This window comes from Pteronotus mesoamericanus, unplaced genomic scaffold (genome assembly GCF_021234165.1).
Source record: "Pteronotus mesoamericanus isolate MK-2021 breed Mesoamerican mustached bat unplaced genomic scaffold, CSHL_Meso_final contig_123, whole genome shotgun sequence".
Taxonomy (NCBI): Eukaryota; Metazoa; Chordata; class Mammalia; order Chiroptera; family Mormoopidae; genus Pteronotus; species Pteronotus mesoamericanus.
Genome location: NW_026555049.1, coordinates 2,717,006 through 2,735,629, shown reverse-complemented (window position 1 = coordinate 2,735,629; position 18,624 = coordinate 2,717,006). Strand labels below are relative to the sequence as shown.

At 50.7% G+C, this 18,624-nt stretch overlaps 1 protein-coding gene across 1 annotated transcript in view; it reads right to left on the bottom strand.

Moving 5' to 3' along the window:
- The window catches only part of UBASH3B (ubiquitin associated and SH3 domain containing B), a 141,631-nt gene that overhangs the window by 23,540 nt on the left and 99,467 nt on the right, over positions 1-18,624 (bottom strand). The window contains exons 2-9 of the mRNA XM_054587683.1: positions 18,565-18,618; positions 17,616-17,802; positions 16,173-16,371; positions 13,941-14,110; positions 9,418-9,626; positions 5,570-5,702; positions 3,906-4,026; positions 2,959-3,081 (exon numbers count right to left, since the gene is read on the bottom strand). Coding sequence (XP_054443658.1) covers positions 2,959-3,081; positions 3,906-4,026; positions 5,570-5,702; positions 9,418-9,626; positions 13,941-14,110; positions 16,173-16,371; positions 17,616-17,802; positions 18,565-18,618 — 1,196 coding nt within the window. The remainder of the gene's footprint in view (positions 1-2,958; positions 3,082-3,905; positions 4,027-5,569; positions 5,703-9,417; positions 9,627-13,940; positions 14,111-16,172; positions 16,372-17,615; positions 17,803-18,564; positions 18,619-18,624) is intronic.

The following is an 18,624-nucleotide window of genomic DNA, read 5'->3' as shown; positions in this document are numbered from 1 at the left end:
CTGCTTTTAAGACTCTCTCCTTGTCTTTAACCTTTGGCATTTTTGTTATGCTGTGCCTTGGTGTGAGCCTCTTTGGGTTCATCTTGTTTGGGACTCTCTGTACTTCCAGGACTTGTGTGTCTTCTTTTTTCACCAGGTTAGGGATGTTTTCAGTTATTATTTTTTCAAAGAGGTTCCCAATCTCTTTCTTTTCATCCTGGCACTCTTATGATGCAGATGTTGTTACACTCATGTCCCAGAGGTCCCTTAAACTATACTCATTTCTAAAAATTCTTTTTTGTCATTGCTTCTCTCATTGGGTATTTCCTCATCTTCCAAATAGCTGATTTGATCCCTGCTTCATCTAACCTGCTGTTGATTCCTTCTAGTATATTTTTCATTTCAGATACCGTGTTCTTCATTTATGAGTGGTTCTTTTTTGCTTTTTATGTCCTTTTTATGCTACAATCTCTCTTCGTTGAAGTTCTCATTAGCCTCATCCATTCTTCCCCAAAGTTCCTTGAGCATCCTCATAACAATTATTTTGAAATGTGTTTCTTGTAGATAGCTTGCCTCTAATCCATCTAGTTCTTTTTCTGGGGATTTCTCCTGTTCTCTTATTCTGGGTATGTTTCTGTGTCTCCCCATTCTGAGTGTCTTTCTATATTTTCCTGTGTATTAGGTAGATCTGCTTTTTCTCCCCGTCTTGGTAGTAGGTGTCCTGTGGCACTCAGTGGCACAGTCTCCCTGATCACCTGAACTAGGTTTTCCCAAAATGTCCCTTGTGTGGGTTATCTGAGCCCTCCTGTTGTAGTTGAGTCTCAAATGTTTTTGGCCCATCTGTGGGTGGAATTGACCCTCAGGATGGCTGACTGTGAGGGTTGACCTTGACCACACTGTACTAACTGCTGTGCAGGGGCTGAGCCCATGAAGCAGATTTGCCCCAGCAGGGTCTGCTGTTTGCTGAGATCTCCATTTTGGCTGTGCTACGTGTGGAGCTAACTGGTTTGTACTCTGATGTCATTTGAAGCCTACTATTTTGTGTGTTGGTTCTGGGGCCTCTTGGGAGAGACTCCAGTACAGGTCAATGTCACACCTTGGACTTCCTGTTTGGAGCTACAAAATAATCCACAGTTTGTGGCTTCCTCTGATGGACCTAGGTGTGCATGGGAGGGGCTAAGCAGTACACCAAGACCACTTCAACCATTATCGAACCCTGGGGAAGGTCAGCAAAAAGCCCAAGTACCTTCAGATCTGGCTCCACCTTCCTTGCCTGCCAACTCCCTGTTAGGCTGAGTCACTGAAAAAGCCTCTAGCAGTAGGTGAGGTGAGTGGCAGTCTCAGTGAATCAACGGGTAGGTGCAGTTGGTGTTTATCAGATTGAAACAGATTCAAACTTGGCCCTGGTGCTGCATCAGAGGCTACTTAGCAAAGGATACAGGGTATACCACGAATAGCTGCCAACCGCCGGGTACCCGCTGACCTTTTTATTGGGTTGTAGTCTCGGGGTCATAAGGGTGAGGCCAGCAGTCATCAGGCCTGAAGAAAGATTTGCCCTGTGAAGGTAGGACTCTGCACAGGAACATAGCACCAGTGGGCGTGTGAGGGAAAACTGGCCCCTGCCACAGAGCCACAGAACTCAGCATCTCCCCAAGGTGGCCCGGACCTCCTCAGCGCCAGCCAAGAGGGTCTGCACTGAGGACTGCGGCGGGCCTGAGCTCAGCAGCCTGGGCCACGGGGGCCAGGGGCATCAGACTATGGCGTCTCCCCAGGCTGATGGCATCTGGAGGGAAGTGCTCCACCCAGGAAAGGTGGCCTCTGCGGGTAGCGTGGGAGAGGGACTCAGCACAGGGACTATGGTGACTGTCCCTTCAGCCCTCTCTCCGAAACCACAGCCCAGTCTATCCTCACACAACTGCAGCTCTGAGCCACCCTCCTGCTGTGGGAGCCCAGGGTGAGTGGCTGAAAATGAGCTTTTGTGTGTTGCCCCTTTAAGAGGGTTCCTGCGTCCCTAGCAGACTCCCCTCTCTTCTTGGTGGACAGAATCCTTGCTGATTTTCACAGCCAGATGTTATGTGGGATCTTCTTCCTGGCTGTGGTGCTCTGGGCTGGAAAGTCCAGTATAGGGTGGAGGCCCTAAACTCCTCAGGGGCGACCTTGGCAGCTCAGATAATCCCCCAGATTCTCAACTGCCATGCATGCGCGAAGGGCCAGACGTTTTTGCCTTTCCACCCTTCCTACTAGTATAGATGTAGCTTCTTCTGTAAAACCTTGGTTGTAAGACTTCTGTTCAGCTAGTCTCCAGTTGGTTTCAGGCTCATTGCTCCATACTTCAGTTGTCATTCCAGGCTGGCCCTGGGAGGAGGCGACTGCAACGCCCACCTGCCATCCGGGCCCCCTGTGCTTCCACAGCGCCGTGCACACTGTTTGTGTTGTTTTCCTGTGTGGTTTTATTTTGGATACCAGATTGTAAGGTATTTATGTACTTACAAGTTTGTTGCCCTGTGGGTGGGGAGTCATGCTTGGATCCCCAACACTAGCACGGTCCCTTGCACAAAGAACCGATCAATCGACACACATTAGCTAATTGAATAGGACAAAGCTGCTCTCTCTGTGTTGCAGGTTCTCTGAAAAGAACTGGGTATCTTCAGAGGATTCATGGGCTTCCATACATTTGGCCGCTCCAAGGTTCCCTGCTCCCCACCGTGTGCCAGAAGCTGATCTCTCTGCCGCCCCAAGCCTTACCTCGCCCCATCAGTGGACCATATGCCCTCAACAGAAATCACACATTTTGGTAAACCAGCCCTGTGCCAAGCACAGTGTCCTGAACTAAATGGTTACATAAGAAATCCCTTGAGGAAATTTACTACTTGTAGAAAAGTTGTAGAGTCTCTTAGGAAGTGTCTTGTCATGCCCACTGGAACCAGAGCTCTCAAGATGTGGCCCGGAGTGGCTGCGCAATTACCCCCAGACCCTTACCCACTAGTCGTGCTTGCATACATCCAAACACAGTGATCGGAGCATCTTTCTCGTAGTCCCGGAAACCACCACTCCGCTGAGGTAAGCTATGAGGCATGTTCAGGTTGGTGCGTATGTAGCGGCCTAGGAAAAACGTCATACAAAGGCTATGTGAGTTTCTTGTTTCCTTAGGACTTCTGCTGATCCTGACACCCTCTCTATGTCCATAGATTTTTGGCCAAAGGGACTAAATTGAGCTTTCTAGAAAATATCAAGGCTGACACTTTTCCTTTGTTAGAATGTCTTGGAATCTACTCCTCTATTCTTCTGACAAAAGTGACACGAGATTTTTTTTAAAAGATTTTATTATTTATTTTAGAGACATGGGAAGGGAGGGAGAGAGGGAGAGAAACACTGATGTAAGAGAGAAACATTGATCAGGTGCCTCTTGTATGCGCCCCAACCAGAGACTCAACCCACAGCCCAGGCACGTGCCTTGATTGGACCTTTTGCTTTGAGGGATAATGCCCAACCAGCTGAGCCACTAGTCAGGGCAAGAGAGTTTTTAAGTAGAAATAGCAAGCAGACTCTCTGAAGCAGGGGGCTTCTCTCTGATATGTAAGCATCCCTATCTTCAACAGGTTACTCAAAGGAAAATGGAACCAAAATGAATCAGGGTGAATTCATGCTGGGAAATCTGCCCCTGCGTCTGATGTTGCCATATGACCAGGGGCAAGACATTTACCTTTGGTACCCAGTGTCCCAGTTTATAGGACGCACACAAGAACACTCTCCTCTTCCCTAGCACTCAAGGCAATCAGGGAAGGACTTATGAATGTAATACATTACAGGCTTTTCTACCGCCCACCTAACCATAAATTACTCCATCTAGATAAATGTAGCTTGACTGTGCCCCCTAGAGGCCATGATAGGAACAGCAATGCTGAACAAGCCAACCAGCCGCTCACCTTTGGCATCAAAGCACTGGGACAGCCAGTACTTCCCAAACACCACATCCATCCTCTCACCATGCCGACACACAAACAGGCATCTCTTTTGGGGGCCAGGCTGGCTGTTGACCCTCAGAGGCTGCAAATACAGAAAAGTTATTAGTTGGGAAAACATGAGAAAGTAGACATGTCCTGGTACCAGGTACCAGGGGAGCCGAGTTCTAGAGCAGGCTTTGCTAATGTACGATATGACTTGGCCTATCTGTAGAATGGGGGTAGTAGGACTCATCCTACAGACCCCAAGTTATTTTGAGGTTCAAATGAGATGAACTGCAGGTGTTTTGAAAAATAAGAAGGGTTATTAACATGGTATTATCATTGCTATTGCTGTGGTTAGTAAGAGTAGTGTCTGGCCAATACTAACATGAACACCACTCGAGTTACAGCTCAGAGGTAAAACTAGCCAGCATGCAGAGAAAGCCATGTAGTGGGACAGCGTAGCGTCCTCCCCTAAAGAGAGGCTCCATCGACTTCTCAGGGGGCGAGGACTTTTACTATCACAAACATGCCTGCCTTACCTCTCTAATGTGCGGTGGTTAGACCACATGGTCCAATGGCCTCTTCCAGCGATGAGGCCCTGCTTCACCTATTCTAATCATAGTTTAGGCTCTGTCATCAAACTACATACATGTTGGCGTCCCCAGAAATGGTTCTGGGGGGACAGCTGCCACTCCGGGGCGATGAGACAGGCAAGTCTAGTCAAAGGCCTGTCCGGATGACCTTGGTTTCTAAAACTGCCTGTGGCTCGTTATAGATGTTTCCATGTCTTCTTTCTGACAGAGTCAGCTATTCTCAGTTTCCTTAGTGCTGCCAGCTCCGTATTGGCAGCATTTCCAGTAGCTTCCAGCTGCCCTGAGAAAGTTACTACGTGGGACGTGGCAGGGCCTTTCCATCTCCCCTTTCACTCTCCCCTAATTCAAGCCCTGGGCTCCAGCCAAAGCGACCTAGTCTCTTGATGCCCAACAAATCTGAACTTTCAATTTGCCTTTGTATTGTTCAAACTACTCTGACTCTTTGTTCTGCAATTTCTGGCGATATCAAGCACACATACACTAAACACTCATTATCCACCAGCTACTATGCCAAGAGCCTTATTCTTATTATTTCCTTTACAGTATTTTTCATGAAAATATAGTGGACATACAATATTATATTACCTTTAGGTGTATAACATAGTGCTCCGACATTTATGTACCTTATGGTATGATCACCATGGTATATCTAGTAACCACCCGCCACCAAACAAAGTCATGATATTATTCACTGTATTCTCTGTGCTTTGTATTGCATTTCTATAACTTATTTATTTTATAACTGGATTTGTACCTCTCATTACTCTTCAACTTTTTTTTCACCCATTCCCCCACCCTATTTCCTTTAATCTTCACAATGACCTATGAACTAGATAAACTCTTACTATTGTACAGGTAACATGTTCTCCTCTCTGCAGAAGAGCCCTCCTTACCAGCCTAGGCCCAGACGCTGGGAGTCATCGTCACAACCACCCACCTGACTCCTCTAGTCTTGAATTTTTGTATCTACAGGCTTCATACTAGCCAACGGGTGCTCGTCTTGTGAACCCTGAGTGCAGCCGAGGACGGGACGCCGGCGGTCTGCCTTACCTGCGCAGGCTGGCAGATGACAGTCAGGGGCGCCATCTCCCCGGGGCCCTGGTCCTCATACAACTGCCGCTCCAACATGCCTTCACCGAACGAGAGAGCGGGGGAAGGTGCTGTACTTAAGATCGAGTAAGAACTGCGGGGGAAGGGAAGGAAGAAGTCAGTGGCTCTGCCCAGGAGTCACCAGCACGTCACGCTGGACAAACAGGGTATGGAATCGGCGGAGACGCCCCCTGGGCAGTGCAATGGTTGGGAGAGTGGGCCTGGGGCGTACCTTCCTGGCGAGGGGCGCCTTGTTTTATTCTGAAGCCCTGCAGTATAATTAGGGGTAGATGGACTTCCCTACTTGGATTAGATGAATTCATCCCTCTGGGCAGGGACAGGGCGTCTGAGTTTGTGCTTATTAGGATGCCACAGGCATGGCTGGCACCAAAGTCACATTAAAGAATAATGAGGGATCAGTTTTGTGCCATTGTTTCCAGCTACTTTTCTGCTCAAAAAAAAAAAAAAAAAATTCCTGTTGCCTTTTCTCTGCTCTATGGTGACTTCCACCTGAACGCACACATCATAGGGAGCGTCTGCACTGCCTCCGCGGCTTCGCCTGCGGCCCTCGTGGCCCAGGAAGCCTCGCGGCCATTATCCCCTGTTCCACCTTCTTCATCCTCAGCACCGCCTCCAACGAGATCACTAAATACAGAATCACTCCAGAGACAACGCTCTCACGAGAGGTGCAGAGCCGCAAGCCAAGCACCCATTCCTGGGTGCAGCACTGTAACTACAGAAACCCCAGGGAGGTCTTGCTAAACGGGAGGAAGCAAATGGTGCCATGTTTAAATCATTTTGATCAGTTAAGGCCTCCAAAAAGCTTCCTCGAATAAACACTGCAATTTAAGTACGGTTGTTAGGTGAATCCTGTGACTATCTCCTTCCACCTCGCTGGGCAGCAGCAAGGGAGAATACTTAAGTTTTAGATTTCTCGCTTCTTTACAACTAACCAGGGTGGCCACAAGGCCCAGTTTGTCCAGCGCAGTCCTGGTTTATATCCATTTACCCAGGAATCTGCAGTTTAACATCAGTTCTGGGTTGTTTATTTTTAACACATTATTCTTAGAATTTTCATTTTAAAAAGAACTTTTTATAGTCACCGATTTAATAAAGCTAACTGGTTGCTAATAAAAATTTTTCAGAAAAACTGTATGATTTTAATAACTTCAGCCCCCTCTCACTCTCTAAGGTGTCCCTTCCTGTAAGTGTGAGGAGAATCACCCTGCTGCCGCACAAAGGTCGTGGAAGCCTCGAACCCTAAACAAGCGCTGCCTCAGCCGTGGCGGATGTGGGAGCCCGCAGGGAGATCTAAGGAATATGCATGCCGCAGGGCCCACTCCTCCTGGGTTACGATAGAGCAGGTCTTGGGGCAGGACCAGGAATCCAGTTTAACAAAGCTCCGTCAGTTAAGTGTGATGGGTGGCCAAATGGGACCTATTTTGGTAAAATTAAGTAACTATAAATAAAGGAAATCTTGTGCCATTTACACAGTCTAATAGACTCTGGCTGTTCTCTTTTGTTTTAAATTGAGACCCTCCGAAACATCACACAGTTAAAGAAAATTCAATTTCACTCTCTGACTCATCAAAGATTTAGGGCCTGAAATGTCTGGATGGAATTGTCCCAACATCGTGCTGTACCTGCCCCTTAATTTCTTCATTTATCATCGCCATGAAGACACTGAGAGAATCCCTTCTCTCTTTCCTTCTGCTCAGCTGGCAAGGAGAAAGCCACCCCCTTTCCTTAACGGTCACTGTGAGCAAATGACCTGACTCACTGTGGGCCGGTCTGGACATCAGCTCCAGTAAGACAATAAACAGTCAGATGCTTTGTGTCAGGAACAGAGGAAGGAGGGAGCCGACCCTGACACCCAGAACACCTTCACGAGGACCAGGGAGGCGGTGGCATGGCCCTAGGACACACCAGCCCTGAGTACCGGCCCACCCCGATTCAGAGCACACGGTGGGCTCACCAACGGGCAGATGTCTAGGGTTACTCAGAACCAGGCAAGATGCTCCAGGAAGGGCGGAAGGACAGAACACCCTTGTGAGGTAACTGCAATTAATTATCATCTTCATTTTATGGATTTACAAACAGAGGCTCACAGAGGTAACGTCACTTGGCTGAGGTCACACAACTGGTAAGTGGGAGGGTTGGAATTTGGACTGAAGATTATTGGAATAAAAAGTCAAATTCTTAATTACAATGTCTAACACCTAATGTTAGTTATTTCCCCACTCTCAGCAGGTGGGCTGTGGAAACCGATAGTTTAATTTCAGACATGGTTCTTAGGAAAACAGCATCACTAGTAACCTCTCGAAGTAACAGGAGACGACACACAGCTCTCCCTGTGATGGGGGTCTGCGCTCAGAGGTTCCCCCGTGGCTCGGCCTGAGCCCTCCCGTGGGCAAGGGTGGGCTCGGGCACCGTGGTCCGACACCGGCCAGCAGAGCGTCTCAGTGCTCTCCTGCAGGGAACCCTACTTCTAAGAATGCGAGCTAAGAGCTGCACATCGTCAAAGAACCTTCTAGCTCTCAGTTTATTCATGTGTGTTACACTTCACTTGTCTTCATAGGGATAAAAGAGTAACTTTGGAAACCCAACTATTTATTTCCATAGTCAGAAACATTTCTGAAGAAGCAAATGTTTGGGGAACATGAAACAGTTTCGCACTTCCAATCTGTGCCGCCAAATGCTGATGTTCACTGGGTAGGGGTGGGAGGTGCCAAGGAAGGAAGGGGGAGTTGCTGGGAACTGAGTGATTCAGGAAGGAAAAAGATGTTCTTTTCCATCTCTGGGTTTGTGGTTTGTCTGCTTGCTGCTAACCAGGGTAGGGGAACTTCTCTTCTTTCCTCCCTGCAGGCAAAACGCTCCCTGAAATCGCCCTTCTCTGCTTCTCCTTCGTGGGGACAATAGCAGCGTTAGACACATGCAGCTGCCGCCCAGGCTCCCAGCTCTCAGCCACGGCGGCACATGGCAGGGACACCGGGGAGGAAAACAACCAGCATGTTCACGCTGCTGAGCCGCCTGTGTGTGCCAGGGAGGAGCTGGCCTTGCATTTCTCTGCTTAAGAAAGAGAAGGTGCCTTTTATTTCTATTTTGTTTACTGGGACAAAGCTAACTGTACCACACAGGCCACCTGAACAGGGAAGCAGTTTGGTTTCGGGAAGGATCGCTGGAAAGTCATCACTCTAAAGGTGCCTGGGGGACCAAGAGTCTCTTTAGGGGTCTGGCAGTTGCCCATTTCCTTAAACACATTCCATGAATGCAAATATCATGCAAATACCAAGTCTGAGGACTTGCTCAGCGCCACCTCTTAAAGGAGGGTGTTTAGGCGTCCTGACACTTGCCACCCCCTTCCTCACTGGCCTGGCTGGTGTGGTGCCAATCTGCCTGGATGCTAGGCAGGCGGGCGGGGGGCGGGGGCGGGGCACAGGACCCCTCTGAGCAGTGACCCAGCACAAAGTGGACAGAAACCTGAAAGCCATTTAGACTCAGCGCTAGGATGACCATAAGAGATGGACCCTGAAGCAGCCCCAGCGTAGTCTCCAATCCGACCTCAGCCAGACCGTCACGTGGGCTGGGGCAGGCAGAGTGAAGCGGGGCGACCCTTGGCTCACTGCTCCTAAGCCCCACATCAGCCCTTCCCGGAAGTCACGGAGCAGCAGAGCTCTCCTCCCCATGGCCTCTCCTGACGGTAACTGCTGCCCTGTGTGTCTACAGTCAAGTCCACGTCCCCCCCCCACCTCTGAAAGTCTGCAGTGGTTTTCAAAAAACAGCAGGCAAAAAATTTGGCATCCGCTCACCTATGAAATACCCAGGTGCTACATTCATCAGCCTTGGTGATGTAATTCTCAGGCAGGAGTCCAGAGCAGCCGGTGGTTAAGGACGTGCCGTAGACCCAGCCCTCACTGGTGCTCGTCTGCTCCATGGGGGACATGAAGATGAAGTCCCCAGGGACCAGCTCCAGCTCATCATCATTCTGTGGGGTGTAGGGGTAGATCACCTGCAACGTCTGAAAGAGAGGATTCGTGAGGCCCACGTCCGGCCCATCCGCCCCAGTGCCGCCAGGGCAGACCTGCGCGTTCCGCTGTCAGAGCGCCCACATCCAGAGGCAGGCATTCGTAGGGCCCCTGAGGGCCACAGACTCCGAGCAGATTTGGATTCAGATTAGAAAGCATTTTCTTTCCTTCCTTCTTCTTCTTCTTCTTCTTCTTTTTTTTTTTTTGTAAAGTGGGTGTGTGCCTGCTGTTACTGGATGGTTCCAGACTTTCTTTCTGGCATATCTTTGCTTCTTTTCAGGGTTCATAGATGGTTTTTAGAAATATCTGAAAGCCCGTAGGCTCTTCTGTAAACTGCTGTACAAACTGCTGTACACACTCCAACCTGGTTTCCTCTGCTCAGTGCCAGGCAGGCACTGTAAGGGACACTTGGGACCAAGCTCATGAAAAGTCAGTCTTCCACGAGGGGGTTATGGACGGGCCAGAAGCAGAGGCTGCCCGCAAGCAAGGCTGTGGGAATGAGCACTTCCCTTTCTGTGTAACTCAGCTGCTTCAACAACACTGGGTGCCCAGCCTCAAAGCTTTCTTTAAACGTGCACCTTTAACAAAGAGCTTGAAAGGAAAATCTCTTTTGTAGTCATCAGCGTGTAAGTCTGTGTAACAGCTTTCACCAGGAAACAGATGAAGACCTCCTGTTCCTTTTCTGGACTCAGAAAAAGCCCCCTGAGCCAACCGGAGGCCATGCTGCTCAGTGGCTCCATTCCGCTGTTTGCTTCCTTTCCTGGTATATGTAAACATCATAGGCACAGGCATATGATACTTCAGAACACATTCATTTTACTATTTTTTTTATCAACCACCAGAGACTTCAGTAGTAAGGAAAACACTTCCCATCCCATTTGCTTCACAAGGGACACTAAGGCGGAGATTCTGTAACAGCCTTTCCTATGGCTCTGAAGCCACTCGGGACGACCCTATCTCCTGGTTCCACTGTCAGGCATTTCACTTTGACTTCAGCCGTCTCATCTGTAAAATAATGCCTGGACAGTAAAAGTCAAAAGAGACCACCTAAGAAAACGCCTTAGCACAGAACCTTGCGCCCAGAAGAGGCCTGACTGTTTCTATGGAGCCACGACGCCTCCTTTTCCAGGTGCCGTCTTCCCTCCTGACCGACCTGCCCCAGACCCCGTGCTGGGAAGGCCTGTGAGTGATGCCGGGACTCGTCCGAACAGGCTTTAGAGGAAGGCTTTACTTCTGGAACCCTCGACCGCAAGGGGCCAGTAAAAACGTGATTTTTCTCAGAGAATGAAAGTGATGATGCACAGAACTCGACGGCACCACCGGTTTCTGATTATCCTTTTGTTCAGGGTGCCATTCCTCTCCCCATGCTGGCACCCGTCAGCCCTACGTCTTCTTGGCCCTCCCCGATCACCTCTCCACTCCTTTCCCTTCCCACTGCCTCACACACACGCCAAACCATGTCCACAAACTACCCCGGGAGGTTTTCTGCTAGGTTGTTAAAACAGCTGAAAGAAAAAAGGTATTCAGGAGAAACCTCTGAGTCAGGTATGGGATGATCCACCCAAAGGGTCATCCTTTCCCTGGAACAGGGTGAAGCGAGGCCCCGGACCATGGGGAGCAACTCCAGACTCGCGGTCCTTAGATGCTCAAGCACAGCAGAGTCTTGGCTAAGGGTGCCTGTGGCCCCTCCGTGCCTTTTCTCTCAGAAATTCTAAATGACTTCAGAAAGGACCTCACTCCAGGGAAATGTAGGGGCAGCAAAGGAGCCTCAGAGACCGGGTGTTCTAGGCAGAGAGTGGACAGACAGAAAGCAGATTTGACGTACTGGATAAGCAAAGAAACAACACAACACAACATGGAGGCATTGCAGCAAATCTAAAACTGTGAGTGGTGTGCACGCCCCTCCTCCTCCGAAGCACACACACAAGAGGCAGTCTGAGTTTGAGAGATCAGAACGCAGGCGTCGATTTCCTCTTTGGTTTGGTATCTGTGTGTAAGAGTTCTTGAGTCGGTCTCAAGGACGCTTCATCTCCCTTCCCACACAGGGACTAAGCACACGGGTTGTGACTGGGCTCGCGGGAAGGACAGGAGCAGCCCTGTGTGATGGCAGACACTGAACTTCTTTACCTTCAGAGCCCTTTTTCTTAGTAACAGCAATAGCTGCAGCTTCAGTCGTTGCTGTTGTTGCACCTGCTCTGTGTCAGGCCTTCCCACAGATCCTTTTATTTAGTCCATGCAACAGTCCAGCAAAATACCATCATTTTACATGTGAGAAACTGAAGGACTGGAGATACAGAAATTGTAAAAGTGACTCAACAACTGCGGGCTGACAGAGCCAGGATTTGAAGCCACGTGTGCTGGACTCCAGAATTTTTTTATGTACAAGTCTGTCCTTCCTCTGGATTTCTGTTGCTCAGCATGTACAACTTGCTTGGCCCACGTGTCACTACGATGGCATTTCCAAGTCCCAGTGGAGGGAGACTCCAGACGGCAGCGGGGTGAGACGCAGCAGTTGTCCTGTGTATCACTGGCTGGGTGTACTTGCCTACACCACTTTCTTTTCTGGGCATCGTTAGTTCATTGGAATGACCTAATGTTAGTTCATTGGAATGACCAATCAAACGTGCCACCCAGGAACAGAAGAGAAAAGGCAAGAAGAGGTTTACGTTTGCAGGGGCTGAGGTAAATCCAAATGACCTCAGAGAAAGAGCTTGATCAGAGGGAACAGTAACAAACGAGCTTTAACAAATAAGAGATAAAAGAGGCCAAGTTATTTTTAGAAAATAATTCATGTGCATGCTCGCTGCCTGCTTCCCTCAGTGCTGATTGAGCACAATGTGGGTCAGGCAGAAAAGCAATTACCCTTTGGGTTAACTGGAGGACAGTGTTGATTAGAAAAGATTACTTGTAAAATTCCATTGCCACCTTCCTTCTGCTAGAAAGACCACTTCTCGGAGTCCATTTGGATGAATGCAACCCTTATTTTTTTTCTTTGCTCTCAGAAGGGAAGAGTCCAATCAGCCAAACCTCTTGTTATATTTAGGGCTCATTCTCAGTAATTCCAGGAGAAGTCAGAATTCTTAAGTAAGATCGAGCCCAGGCTCCTGTGTCTTCACAGAAACTTTCATCGAATGACTCAGAAGGAGGACACAGCATTCCTGCCAGCAGAGTCGGATGAAGCCCCTGTCCCTGACACTCACAGGCCCCACAACGAGGCCTGGGCCTTGGGTGCACGGCTGGCTCTCCCCAGCACTTCCAAATCGATGATGAAGTTGCCTGGTCTAAACCCTGAGGTTCTATTTTTCATATTAAAAGAAATACCTAAAAGAGATGTTAAAAGGCTATGTAAACTTTAAAAAGTCAGTTCTTCAGTTGAAAAACTAAGAAACAAATATGTGTTGTTTAATAAAGGTAGTTAAACTGGATGACAAATTTTTCATCCAACTATGAGGTCCCTTTTGTGATGGACTGTGCATCTTTATTGGTCTGCATGCCCAAATTCTGGCTTCAGCACTGGTCCTAAATTACTGTTTAGCTTTGAACCAGCCACTTAATCTCTTTGTGTCTCAGCTTCTCCTTCAGGGATCAAAAGGACTATGTTACCTTTCAGAGATGGCACACGCTTGTCCTGGAATGCAACGTGGGTCCCCTCCAAACAATAATGCAAGGACCATGCCAGCCTTTCCGCCTGCACTGGGATTCAGATTTCCCGCTCATGCCTCCCGTGTGACGCACTGAGACCCTCACGGTGTTTACGCTGTGCTGTCATTTCACGCGTGCCTGTTGTCTCTCCCCTGCTGCACTCAAAGCTCCTTGAAGACAGCACTGCACTTTAGAATTTTAGTATGTTCCATGGTACCTTGCATGTTGCAGATAGTCAGCAAATATGTGTTGATTGTGCGTTCACAGATTTTTTTTTTTTTTTTTTTTACTTATGTGCTCTTCTTCTCACCTAAGATCAGGATGATGTCTGCTATTACCACCATGAATTGCTAGAATATTTAAAATTTTCCAACCTACTTTTCCACCTCCTCTCCCATTTCAATTCTGTGTCATTCCAATAAAATTGGCTGGGCAGGAGAACCATGGGGCTAAGACACAGATGGGCCGCTTGGCACCCAGAGAGGAAGGATGCAGGCTCACAGCTTCCTACTGCATCGCACAGAGTCCTGGACAAAGTCCTGGGCCACAGGCATCTCATCTGGTCTTGCCTCACGGGCTTGCTTTGGGGCCCACGTCCCTGCCGCAGTGAGCTGCTGACTGCACCTGTGGTGCTGGGAGTGGCGGGGGCCACAGTGAGACATTACCTCATGGTTCGCAAACCGGATATCCCGAGAGAATATGGTGGCCACCCAGTCGCACCCTAGTTTGACATCGATGTTCTGGGCAAGTTTCTCTAGGGTAGGCAGGTGGCTGGCCTGGAAGTGGTAAGCCAGGGTCACATGCAGCTGCTTCTTATGAGGTTCCACGTGGACTTCTGGAAGAGGAAGGAAACAGCCAGTTACTCGGATGCGGGGATCATGGCAACAGGGGAGGCTTCCACAAGAGCATGGAAACCGGCTCCCCAAGAACAAAGGACGGGGTCCACTGTCAGACAAAAGCTGTTTCTCTCCTTCACAGCAGCAGAATAAAGGGGGTGGGTGGGCAACAAATCCTGAGCCCACCCACAGTTTGAGAGAGAAAGAGCAACACTTCTGTAGGAGCCATGGATCAGCCGAGAGGTGATCATTCGGTTTGGCTCCTCCTCACAACAACTCCGATGATCCCCATCCCTACCATTCAGATGCAGAAACTGAGGCCTGAGGCGGCAACAGATTTATGCAGCAATAAAGAGCAAATTTTGTAATCATGTGATTCCCAAAGGTACACTGCCTTTGTTTTGAAATCAAGTCTCTTAGCTTCTGGGTGGCTCTGATGGAGAAATAAAAGAAAAAGAATATTTTCAAAGTTTAAAACAGGATTCTCAGAGCATTTGGGTCAAATAATTATTTGTTGTGCATTGCAGGGCCTTAACTGCCTCTGTGGCCTCTACCCACCCAATGCCCATAGCACCCCCCAGGTTGGGACAACCAAAATGACCCCAGACGTTGTCCATGCCCGTCCCCTGGGGCAAGACTGGCCTGGTTGAGAACCACTGGTTTAAAGTAGACAGACTGTTATTCTAAGGCATCCTCAGAAAGAAAATAAAGCCAACCAATCTACCCTCAGAGGACCAGCTCTTATCTCTCTTTTGTACATCTCTGCTGTCCAGGCTGGACACAGAGAAGACGTGGCCAGAGGGAGTGTGGGGAATTTGAGAGATAAGGGGCTTATTCAAGTCACTCAGAGATGGAAGCAGAGGCTGGTCCTTTTGGTTCCGAGGGCTTTTTCTATTATACTGCATTGTATTTCTTTGGTGTGAGCTCCAAGAGGCAAGGGCTTTGGATCTTGTTCACGCTGTATCCCAGGGCTAGCACAGACAGGCTCTCAGTACTTGTTAAATAAACAAAGATACACGTGCGTGAATCTCCTTATAGGACCCAGGATGGAGGATAACACTCAGTCCACTTGCTGAAGCGACCTGGAATACCAAGGCATAAGGTGCAGGGAAACGCCAGAACGGCCTCCTCTCAGGCTGGAGGAGCCAGGCCCGCGGCGCAGGGCGAGGCCGGGCCCCCAGTGCTCCCTGCCACCACCAGGGGGCGGGCGAGGGCGGAGAATCCAGCCTGCCGCGCCCGGAGCCTCGCGTCTGGGCTGGGGAACCGCGCCCCCTTCCCGCAAGGAAAGCCTGCCGGCCCGCCTGCCTCTCCCTCAGCAGGGCCTGGCTGAAAGCTGTTTGACTCATTTTGAGTGAAGAGTTTGGGTTTTGTGGCTACAACGTTAGTTTTGTTTTTTGGAGCGTTGTAGTGGTTTTGACAGTAGCTGCTGGGGGACGACAAAGCCCTTTCCCTGAGACACAGAGACAAAAGCAGGACGTCATTTCCCTCCTGCGATGCCATTCTCTGAGCAGCAAGCTCCTGCGAACCGACAGGCTCCCCCGAGGCCAGGGGGCGCTCGCGCGCCCGGAGAAGAGCGAGCCGGCGAGGGCTCTGCACGCCCCCGCCCCACACAGAGGCCGTCCTGCAGGCCTGCAGGTCATCCGGAGCAGAGACCTCACCAGCTCGCTCAGCGATGCCAGGCTTCGCCACACCCTCCCCGCGGCCCGGCCCCGTTTAGGGCTTTCCTCGCCAAGAAGGAGGCAAAGCAGAAGCCCCTAGATGGGGATGAGAGAGGAGCAGAAAGGGGCACAGGCAGGTGAGGTGGAGGCCTAAGGTCAGAGGCAGGGACACGGCAGGGCTGCACTCAGGCCTCCCGTCTCTGCGCCGGCTGCGCCCCCTGTGCTCTGCAGGCCCCTATGCTCTGTGCGCATCCTGCTCCTCCTGCCTGGGCCCCCAGCCCGCACCCCGCGGCCTCCCTCCGCCTGAGGACGGAGAGGCCCCACCCCGTGAGCGAGTCGCCTTCCTGCGGCAAAGGGGAGCCCCCGGCCCCCGCAGCAGCACGAGGTCGGGGCTGGCGCTCACCGGTTTTGGACGCAGCCTCCGCAGCAAAGTCAGCGGCAAACTTCTTGAGACCCTCGGCGCTCTCCTCCTTCACGAAGAGGCCGATGAAGTTGGACGAGGTGTAGAGCTCCAGGGGCAGCGGGGAGGAGAACTTGCACCGCCAGCGGCCGACCGTGGTCTGCAGCGCCTCCGCCAGCGCGTCCACCTTGCTGTCCTCGCACTGGGGAGAGCGGCAGCTCCACTCAGAGGCGGGAGGGCCCACGGCGCTGCGGCGCCGCGTCCTCTGCCCCGAGCGGGCTGCGAGCTACTGAACTGTCGCCTCTGCCCAGGAGGAGGGAGAAGAGCCGCCAGCCCCCAGGTATCTGGAAGTGGGCTACCTCACTGGTAAATTAAACGCGGCAACGGCCGACGCTCCGCTCCCTCCCTGCCCCGCCGTGACCCTGGGAACCCCGCCTGACCCGGGCTCCGGTCCGCCCAAAGAGAACGTCCTGGGAGAACACACAGTACCCTAGGGTACCTTCTTATGTGTTCTCTACTCTGGGCATCATCCATGCTTTTCCCGCCCCTCCCAGGTGGTCGGGGGTTGGCTCTGCTTCCACTCCTGTGACCGTGGGCGGGGGCAGGGGGCGGGGGGCGAGCTCACAGAGCTGTGGCGGCCGCCCGCACCCGGCTCCAGGGCGCTGGAAGGAAGACTGAGTGTCTCTAAAACCCTGAAAGGTTGTCACACAGCCAGGGTGACTAAGAGGAAGTGATAATCATTTTAATTTTTGAGTGAATGGTAAGAAAGTGTTAGGAACATGTTTTTATCTAAGAGAGAGAGGGAGGGGACAAAGAGAAAATAAACAAAATATTAAAGCACTACCATTCTGCCTTGTCTTGAATATACCTGTATAAATCAATCCTTTCACATCTCCACAGAGAGCTAAAGTAGATTGATGCATTTACTATCGGGACAGGGATTTAATTTGGTCATCAAATAAACTTTGTGGTAGCTGGGATTATGGGCTAGGGTACGGTGCCAGGTGAAAGGTATCTGACATCTCTAGAGAAACCTACCGAGACAAAAGCTGTGGATGGTGGCCACGTGGCTCACATGGCTTTCTCTGTCTATAGACTATGTTTTTCGTTCCTAGCTCCCTAACTTCTACTTTCCTTGTTGTAAGAGGGAAAGGCAAGGGCGAAGTGGCTCAGTGAAGCCATTCCCATGGTGGCTGCCAGACCAACGTGTCAGCAAGTGGGCCAGGTTTGTCCCTAGGGTCTTGAGGCGCACACGGCATCCTGACGCCACACGGAACCCAGGTGCCCTGGCCCCAGGGCGTTAACAGGAGGAGCTGTGGGCCTCACTGATTCCCCGAAGGCCCACCCGAGGCTGGGAGCCCATGGCTATTTCTGCCGGATTCCCGAGAGTCTCCCGGCTGGGGCTCCAGGTCCGAGAGGCAGGCTGGGATGGGGCTCCAGGCTCACCATGAAGAACTGGCAGAGGGTGATGTGGGGGAAGATGTTGTGCGCCTTGTTCTTCCCGCAGATCTGCTTTGACTGTTGCCAGAAGTCGGAGAGCTTCTGTGCCAAGGGGCCCGTCGGGCGGAGGTAGAGCACATACTCCCGGGGCAGGGGGTCATCCAGGAAGGGGTCACCCACGTGGGAGAACAGCCTGCAAGGGAGAAGGAGAAGAGAGCTAGGCGGGCCTTGCTTGAGAATGATGGAAGGGAAGGGAGACTTCACAGAGACAGGCCCGCCCTCTGCATGAGTGACACTCCAGACACTGCAAGGGGAAGGGTTTCATTTTTGTGCTTTTACAAAAACCTAGCCCTCGAAGCTCCCACTTGGTAACCAGCCCTCAGACCCAACAACCTCTTTCCTGCCTGTCTTACTGCATCTGCCCCCCACAACTCCCTGTAAGAACCTGAAGTCATTCTATAGGAAGCCTTCTCAGATAAACCCCCAATCCTTTCCTCGTCCACCAGTTCATTTTCAACCTGGCCTGGTCCTTCGGTTCCATCTACAATTAAACCCATGTGCCTCCACAACACAAGGGAAGCTTGGGAGCGTCACCTTGTAGGTGGCCTGCATGGCGATGTCCTGGAGGGTAAGTAGGCTTTTTCTAAATTGATTTGCCCAGCAGCCTCACACTTAAGTGTATCTTTAAGTGGCTGGAGGGAGGGCAGATTTCATGACAGGGACTCTCCTTAGAAGTACTTTGAACTTCCATAACCATTGCTAAAGGGAAGCACGGTCTGGGGCCAGGGCAAGAAGGCCTCTGCCGGACAAACCGTCTGGTCACATGGCCTTTTGACTCAGCGGCCCCCCTCAAAAAGCCCCCTCCCCCCAGGACTCATTAAAGAGGGGCTGCTCATCCGCACATACTTAGAGTTGATTATATGCTATTTTCTCAACTTATTTATTTTATACTAACCAGTCACATGCTGCCTGAACACTTCTTCCTCCTGTGGATGCCAAGGCTTTTTGTCTGGAA